Source organism: Bombina bombina, chromosome 3 (genome assembly GCF_027579735.1).
Source record: "Bombina bombina isolate aBomBom1 chromosome 3, aBomBom1.pri, whole genome shotgun sequence".
Classification (NCBI taxonomy): domain Eukaryota; kingdom Metazoa; phylum Chordata; class Amphibia; order Anura; family Bombinatoridae; genus Bombina; species Bombina bombina.
The window spans coordinates 367,133,169-367,142,768 of record NC_069501.1 but is presented as its reverse complement, the minus strand read 5'-3'; the positions used below and the strand labels follow the sequence as shown (position 1 = coordinate 367,142,768).

The 9,600-nt window shown below is 47.5% G+C and overlaps 1 protein-coding gene across 1 annotated transcript in view; it reads right to left on the bottom strand.

The window, feature by feature from the left end:
• Positions 1-8,059, bottom strand: part of KDM6A (lysine demethylase 6A) — a 926,232-nt gene extending 918,173 nt beyond the window's left edge. Inside the window, exons 1-2 of the mRNA XM_053705281.1 lie at positions 7,773-8,059; positions 7,467-7,530 (exon numbers count right to left, since the gene is read on the bottom strand). Coding sequence (XP_053561256.1) covers positions 7,467-7,530; positions 7,773-7,933 — 225 coding nt within the window. The 5' untranslated portion in view covers positions 7,934-8,059. The remainder of the gene's footprint in view (positions 1-7,466; positions 7,531-7,772) is intronic.
• Between the last annotated feature and the right edge of the window lie 1,541 nt (positions 8,060-9,600).

Sequence of the window (9,600 nt, the reverse complement as noted above, 5' to 3'; positions counted from 1 at the left end):
CTGCAATACCAAAACTTGTCAAAAGGTGAAAATATATAATTAAGCAGATAAAACTATAATATATGAATAATACAGTTTACAAAAGCCTATAAACAAAAATACTCAGACAAAGCGACCACATTACAAACAATCCAGTTTTATTCAAGCCAACACATCTGTATGCTTAAAGGGTGATTACAACACACGCAAAATAATCTACAGGGAAATCATAAATGTTATAAACAATTAGGGATGCACTGAAATTTCGGCCGCAGAAAGTTTCGGCCGAAAATGGCATTTTTGGCTGTTTCGGTTTTCGGGTTTTTTGCCTGTTATTTTCGGTAAAATTATTTTGTAGCATGTTTCAAATTTGATGCTAGCCTATAGCTGCTGTTTAAGTTTATTACTTTACTTACTGTTCTGCATATAATGAGTTTTCTAGGACTATAATTGGTAAAAAAAAAACCCTGTTAAATATGATTATGTTACATAGAACTAAATGAAGAATAATACAGTATATTGATATTTATAATTGTTTTAAGTAGGGATGCACCAAAATTTTGGTCACAGAAACATTTTGGCCGAAAATGGTATTCTTTTTTGCCTGTTTTTTTTTTTCTTGGCTCTAATTATGCAAAAAAAAAATAAATAAATAAATAAATACATTTGAAAATAATTTGAAAAAATACATTTTCGGTATCAGTTTCGGTTTTCGGCCAAGTGCATCCTGGATTTTCGGATTCGGTTTCGGTCCAGAATTTCCATTTCGGTGCATCACTATAAACAATATTTCTCTTTTTCAGGGTATATGGGGGGAAAGATAAACATCTTTCTGCAAGCCTTGTCTTATACAACATTAGTTATCCGTGATACAGGAAAATTTAAAACCAATATACAATTGGTATACAATATACAGAGGTTGAAATCACCAATGACAAACCAAAATATTTAAGAACTAATGTGCACTTTCAGTAAAGATTAGTTTCTAATATAACCCCAAAAGAGAACTATCAGATTCTGAATATTCCTTTCTAAGAAAATGTACATCTTGATCCAATTTACATTACAGGCTCAATTAACAAAAATTTGTGGTTTAACAAAAATAGCAACGTATAAAGTAAGTGAATAACATTATAAAAACTCTTTACAGGGACAGTCTAGTCAAAATTAAACTTTCATGATTCAAATAGGGCATGCAATTTTTTTACCAACTTTCTAATTTACTTTTATCAAAGTTGCTTTGTTCTCATGGCATTCTTTGTTGAAAGCTAAATCTAGGTAGGCTCATAAACTGATTTCTAAGCCGTTGAAACTGCATTTTGACAGCTTTTCCCCATTAGACATTGCTAGTTCATGTGGCCCATATTGATAACATTGTGCTCACTCCTGTGACGTTATTTATGAGTCAGCACTGATTGACTGAAATGCAAGTCTGTCAAAAGAGCTGAGATAAGATGGAAGTCTGCAGAGGCTTAGAGACAAGGTAATCACAGAGGTAAAAAGTATATTCATACAACCATGTTTGTTATGCAAAACTGGGGATGGTCAATAAAGGGATTATCTATCTTTTTAAACAATAACAATTCTGGAGTAGACTGTCCCTTTAACCATGCATATTCATTAGAATATGGGTGTTAGCAAAAAATAAAATATGTCAAATATTTTATACCTACATTAAATTATAAATTCAGTGCATAACTGTGTCTAGGGCAATTTTCCATTAATAATATTATGGTGATAACAGCAATGTAGGGCTGGACGATATGGAAAAAAAAAAAAAAAAATTGCAATTTTAACATCAGCACCCCCTGTAACCCCCATAAGCTTACCTCTGTAACCTACATAAGGCCCATCAGCTCCCTTTGTAACCCTGCACTCCCTATAACCCCCCCTGTAACCTACATAAGTCCCATTAGCTCCCACTGTAACCCCCCAATAAGCCCCCCCTTTAACATAAGCACCGCCTGTAACCACCATCAGCCCCCAACCCACATAAGTCCCAGCGCACCCCCCTGCCTGTAACCCGCATCAGCCACAGCACTCCCCGGTAAGTCACCCCCCCCCCCCCTGTAACCCGCATCAGCCACAGTGCGCACCCTCCTCCCTGTAACCCGCATCAGCCACAGCGCTCCCCGGTAAGTCGCCCCCCCCGTAACCCGCATCAGCCACAGCGCGCACCCCCCTCCCTGTAACCCGCATCAGCCACAGCGCTCCCCGGTAAGTCGACCCCCCCCCCGTAACCCGCATCAGCCACAGCGCGCACCCCCTCCCTGTAAACTGCATCAGCCACAGCGCGCACCCTCCTCCCTGTAACCCACATCAGCCACAGCGCTCCCCGGTAAGTCGCCCCCCCCCGTAACCCGCATCAGCCACAGCGCACACCCCCCTCCCTGTAACCCGCATCAGCCACAGCGCACACCCCCCTCCCTGTAACCCGCATCAGCCACAGCGCACACCCCCCTCCCTGTAACCCGCATCAGCCACAGCGCACACCCCCCTCCCTGTAACCCGCATCAGCCACAGCGCACACCCCCCTCCCTGTAACCCGCATCAGCCACAGCGCACACCCCCCTCCCTGTAACCCGCATCAGCCACAGCGCACACCCCCCTCCCTGTAACCCGCATCAGCCACAGCGCACACCCCCCCTCCCTGTAACCCGCATCAGCCACAGCGCACACCCCCCTCCCTGTAACCCGCATCAGCCACAGCGCACACCCCCCTCCCTGTAACCCGCATCAGCCACAGCGCACACCCCCCTCCCTGTAACCCGCATCAGCCACAGCGCACACCCCCCTCCCTGTAACCCGCATCAGCCACAGCGCACACCCCCCTCCCTGTAACCCGCATCAGCCACAGCGCACACCCCCCTCCCTGTAACCCGCATCAGCCACAGCGCACACCCCCCTCCCTGTAACCCGCATCAGCCACAGCGCACACCCCCCTCCCTGTAACCCGCATCAGCCACAGCGCACACCCCCCTCCCTGTAACCCGCATCAGCCACAGCGCACACCCCCCTCCCTGTAACCCGCATCAGCCACAGCGCACACCCCCCTCCCTGTAACCCGCATCAGCCACAGCGCACACCCCCCTCCCTGTAACCCGCATCAGCCACAGCGCACACCCCCCTCCCTGTAACCCGCATCAGCCACAGCGCACACCCCCCTCCCTGTAACCCGCATCAGCCACAGCGCACACCCCCCTCCCTGTAACCCGCATCAGCCACAGCGCACACCCCCCTCCCTGTAACCCGCATCAGCCACAGCGCACACCCCCCCTCCCTGTAACCCGCATCAGCCACAGCGCACACCCCCCTCCCTGTAACCCGCATCAGCCACAGCGCACACCCCCCTCCCTGTAACCCGCATCAGCCACAGCGCACACCCCCCTCCCTGTAACCCGCATCAGCCACAGCGCACACCCCCCTCCCTGTAACCCGCATCAGCCACAGCGCACACCCCCCCTCCCTGTAACCCGCATCAGCCACAGCGCACACCCCCCTCCCTGTAACCCGCATCAGCCACAGCGCACACCCCCCTCCCTGTAACCCGCATCAGCCACAGCGCACACCCCCCTCCCTGTAACCCGCATCAGCCACAGCGCACACCCCCCTCCCTGTAACCCGCATCAGCCACAGCGCACACCCCCCTCCCTGTAACCCGCATCAGCCACAGCGCACACCCCCCTCCCTGTAACCCGCATCAGCCACAGCGCACACCCCCCTCCCTGTAACCCGCATCAGCCACAGCGCACACCCCCCTCCCTGTAACCCGCATCAGCCACAGCGCACACCCCCCTCCCTGTAACCCGCATCAGCCACAGCGCACACCCCCCTCCCTGTAACCCGCATCAGCCACAGCGCACACCCCCCCTCCCTGTAACCCGCATCAGCCACAGCGCACACCCCCCTCCCTGTAACCCGCATCAGCCACAGCGCACACCCCCCTCCCTGTAACCCGCATCAGCCACAGCGCACACCCCCCTCCCTGTAACCCGCATCAGCCACAGCGCACACCCCCCTCCCTGTAACCCGCATCAGCCACAGCGCACACCCCCCTCCCTGTAACCCGCATCAGCCACAGCGCACACCCCCCCTCCCTGTAACCCGCATCAGCCACAGCGCACACCCCCCTCCCTGTAACCCGCATCAGCCACAGCGCACACCCCCCTCCCTGTAACCCGCATCAGCCACAGCGCACACCCCCCTCCCTGTAACCCGCATCAGCCACAGCGCACACCCCCCTCCCTGTAACCCGCATCAGCCACAGCGCACACCCCCCTCCCTGTAACCCGCATCAGCCACAGCGCACACCCCCCTCCCTGTAACCCGCATCAGCCACAGCGCACACCCCCCTCCCTGTAACCCGCATCAGCCACAGCGCACACCCCCCTCCCTGTAACCCGCATCAGCCACAGCGCACACCCCCCTCCCTGTAACCCGCATCAGCCACAGCGCACACCCCCCCTCCCTGTAACCCGCATCAGCCACAGCGCACACCCCCCTCCCTGTAACCCGCATCAGCCACAGCGCACACCCCCCTCCCTGTAACCCGCATCAGCCACAGCGCACACACCCCTCCCTGTAACCCGCATCAGCCACAGCGCACACCCCCCTCCCTGTAACCCGCATCAGCCACAGCGCACACCCCCCTCCCTGTAACCCGCATCAGCCACAGCGCACACCCCCCTCCCTGTAACCCGCATCAGCCACAGCGCACACCCCCCCTCCCTGTAACCCGCATCAGCCACAGCGCACACCCCCCTCCCTGTAACCCGCATCAGCCACAGCGCACACCCCCCTCCCTGTAACCCGCATCAGCCACAGCGCACACCCCCCCTCCCTGTAACCCGCATCAGCCACAGCGCTCCCCGGTAAGTCGGCCTCCCCTCCCTGTAACCCGCATCAGCCACAGCGCACACCCCCCTCCCTGTAACCCGCATCAGTCACAGCACTCCCCGGTAAGTCGGCCTCCCCTCCCTGTAACCCGCATCAGCCACAGCGCACCCCCCTCCCTGTAACCAGCATCAGCCACAGCGCTCCCCGGTAAGTCGCCCCCCCTCCCTGTAAACCGCATCAGCCACAGCGCACCCCCCCCCCTCCCTGTAACCCGCATGAGCCACAGCAATCCTCGTTAAGTTGGGTCAATGTCGTAAGGCAAGTCGGCGGTCCTCCTGTACATCATAGGTGACGTAAAATGGGACGGGGTTAAATTATATATATATATATATATATATATACACACACACATATATATATATGAAGCAACGGATCGGTAAAGATTAAAAATTATTATTAAAATATAACGCATATTTAAAAAAATATAACGCATATTTAAAAAAATATAGCGAGTAGTACCTACTAGATACGTTTAAACAGATTAGATGGTATAAAATAGTAAAAATCACCATCACCTTAAGTCTTGTGGGTGCCCTCATTGAGAAGTGTGTGTGTGATTATATATATATATATATATATATTTATATTACACACACATATACACACACAAACTAAAATCACCAACCAATAAATAGACTAAACAAATACAAACATGGGAGATAACAGCAGGCAGAGGTCTATGTTGTGCACATTTCTTGATCACAATACATTATGCAGGCAGATATATGTCAAACTCAACACAGACTTTACGGCAACAACTCGAGCAGCACACGATCATATTTAGAAAAGAAACTGTCAAAAAAAAAAAATGCGGTCAACTCGGCAACCGATTAACCCATAGGTTGCTAGGGAGAATTGCAACGCTATACCTAGCGATTTTCTGACCTCTTTGGCAACCAGCTGGTTTAACTGGCCCCAGCTGATCGCAATTGTGACAGTTTCTTTTCTAAAAGGAGTAGGGCATTGGCTCGGGTAGCTAGCTACAGGTTATTAGGGATTACAAGCTACACAGACGTGTGTGCAGGTAGCAAACCGAATACAACCCTCCAATAAACACTTCCCACGGCTCTAAAGTCACCTAATTATGAAATAACACACGTTGTATTTTATACTATTGTCATTTCCGTACATTTAATGTTTTGCTGCTGCCTCCTTTTACTCTCCCCTCCCCTATTCTCTCTTCCCTGTCCCGCCATCTTGGGCCGGGAGGAGCAGCCATTACTTAAAAACTAAATGACAGGAGGGGAAAAGATGGGTAGTTGTGCAGTGAAAGAGAGCGCTAACTTTAACAAAACAAACGCATATATATGTTGTTACAGGAGGCTGTATGGCATTTAATGCACTGGCAAACAAACTCATGGCAGATACGAACTCGACAAAAGAAAGACCCATCCCCCTCCTCCTACAGTGATTGCCTGCCGCATTAAAACTATGTGATTTGTTAATTAAACATAAGTTAAGTAACCGTATATATCCAGTCTACCAACGTCAGCAATTGCTTATTTACAAAAAGCTGCAACATTTGGTTACTGAATTACACACAAGAATAATGTTGTTGTTTTTTTTAAGGTTAACAGTGTTATGATCATAGTTGGCTTGAGTCACGCTGACACATGAAATACATACACAAGTACAGTCTTTTAAGTGTAGGTTCAGCTTTAATGTCCCATTGTCTTTAAAAAAAACTAACACACGCAGCTGTCAGATAAACAAAATAATAAACACACCCTTCTCACCTCGACCATCTTTCTCATGACAAGTGCATTATATTTACATTGTGCCACTGTAGATTAAGCACAATACTAAACACAAGTTTAAATAATATTAAATAAAAGTTTGAGAAATATACAGTACAACAAATCACATCAATTTGGGTAAGGCCCACCCTTCTGTCATTTTCCACTTAGAAGTAGATATAATAAGGGATGCATGGTGCAGAAAATAAACAACAATGTGATTAAAGCAGTCAGTACGAATCCCAATCAACGCTTGTACCCTACGTCCTATTGATAAGGATATAGCAGGCCCCGGCTGAAGCCAAGCACCATAAATAGAATATGCAGGGTGCAATGCATATGCATTTTGCACAGCTGTAAGTTCAGCTACCAAGCTACATACTGAGAAAACGTGTGAACAAAAATGTACATATAAAAACACTTCTCTTCCCTGGGTCCCACAAAATGTCTCAGTGCCTTACAGGAAAACTTGAAGTAACAAAGATGAAGATAACCCAACAATCATTAGCATTAAACTGTAAAAGTTGCAGAAAAGATGTCTGTACTCCAAAACTCGTGTATAAAGTTGTGCAACGTCCAAACTATCACTAACTAAACAGAATGTGACGCAAACAAACAATAGGAGGAAAATGTTACAATAACTGTCAAAACCAATTAACGACACATTGAAACAACAGAGATTCAATAATGAGCAATCCCAGAGTATCTCACACCCCATTTATTGATGGGGTTGTAATAGGCCTGAGATCCTCTCAACCACCAAAACAGAATATGAAACTGGTGCAGGATACAAGGCAGTGGGGGAACCCTGCACTAGATCATAATTATTAAATGTCATGGCTCTTGTCATCTTACCTTTGAAAGCAAGGCCTTCGTTCTGGCGCCATCTTCATGAAGCCTTAAAAATCCATAGAGTCGGCTGCAGCCGGACATCCAAGTGCAGTCGAGTAAGGGAGTAAAGAAACAAAAAAAGATAAAATAAAGTTAAATAAATAATTAAGAATGGCAACACATTACTCGTAGGTACAATTATTTACATAATACAGAAAGTGGGAAACAGCAGGGCCAGGGTGCCAACATGGAAGTGGGTTGTGTACTTAGGTAAAGATTAGATGCTTTTAACAAACAGGGGTGAGGTAAGGAAAGGGAGATCACCCCAACCTGTCGAGTCCGGCCAGGGCATCTCGCTCGTCCGCTGTCAGGTTAGGGAAGTCCTCCTCGGTCTCGCTCGCTTTTCCCGCCGCCATTTTCTTTTCCTCATCACCGAGGGAGGCAGCAGCAGTTGCAGCTGCGGCGGAGAGCGACACTCCGCAAGATTTCATGGAAACGCAGCGTTAATTGAAGTCACGGTGGAAAAACTGCGATGGATCCAGTGCCGGGCGGACTTCACGGAGCAGAAGTGAAGAAAAAAAAAAAAAAAAAAGATAACAAACCACACGCGAGGATTCCCCCCCCCCGCGCCACCTCCTCCTCCTCCAGCGGCGACAACAAAATGTGTGCGTGTGTAAGAGCCCGAGCGTGTAAACACAGTTTTGTCAATGGGATATAGTCACTTTTTGGGCCACAACTTATTTAAATTTGCAGACGGGTTAAGTATGTTAATGCCCAATACGAATGCATAAAAAACTGCCATGTAAGTGGGTTTATTTCACGGCTCAAAACCACATGTATTTGTGCAAACTGTTGAGAAACCGCTGGGTGTCATCTTTATCACTCTGTTTATGACAACTGATATTTTAATGTTGTTTCACATGGTTATCTACGAGAAACCAAGAGTTGAACTGTGTGGTAGACAAATTTCAGGTAGCCTGATGAATACATTAATTTACAGCGTTCTGTGGTATGGACAGTAAGTATGGACCGCACAGTACCAACTCTATCCTCCGATTGTTCTTTATACTAAACAACTTCTGATTGTGTATCACCCACCATCACACACGCACTTCTCTTGCTTTCTCATACACACAGCACCAGCGCACCCACACTGCGAAGCCCCTCCCTTTTCTAATCTACCACGCCCATCATTTGTCAACGCCAATAGATCGCTTAGGCTATGGGCACGTGACCTTTGTTGACTTACGTCATCGCACCTTCCCGCCGGGGCACTTGGGAATCACGCAACTTAATTTTTTTTTCTGATTGGGATGCGAGAGAGGTGGACTTCTGGGCTTAGTGACGTATAATTTAAGATACCTATTATGATTGGGCGAGGAATCAATCAGTAAAGGTGGTAGAAGAAGTCTGAATACTACGTCAGAGGGAGTGAGATCGGATGAGAACTAAAAAAAACGTGGAGACTACTGGAGTAGAAATAATCTGCGGTTGCGGATAACTGTCAGATTGAAAGTAATTCTGCCTATACTGAGTTGTAGTAGTGTTTCAGTTATGGGACAAAATGAAACTAAACTGCTGTAAAGTTGTGGTGGGGTTTTATGATGAATTGATATGTATCAGCTAAATAATTACAGTTTTAAGACTTGTTTACACAATGAAAAAGTATATGTGAACATGTGCGCGCAGTCGCTTGTGGGTTCGTCTTACGTGGAGCAAGTTTAATTTCTATTATTAAAATGTGTTTAGCTCATTTATATGTTGCATACATTTATGACCTTTTTGTGTCAGGTTTACAAACTGTAGTTATGGGGGAATTCATGTGATATTACCCCTTCTAATGCTATGTACGTTTCCATATGTAATTTGATTTTTAAAAAGTATTAATCAATTGCTCAACTATACGGGGTACAGTTGCAGCCAACAACCATTGGACTGTTATGTGTCTTTTGTAAGGGAGAGAAAAAGGAGGGATACAAATAAAATAAAAACATTAATTACTGTTTAATGTCACACTTAAATCTGCAACAGGCAAAGTTAAAGATAGGAAAAAGTAAAATGTGTTGCTTGTCCACTTCAATATCTTACTCTTTTGGGACTAGTGGCAAACACATTTTTAAAGGAACACTAAACCCATATTTTTTCTTCTTTCTCTTGC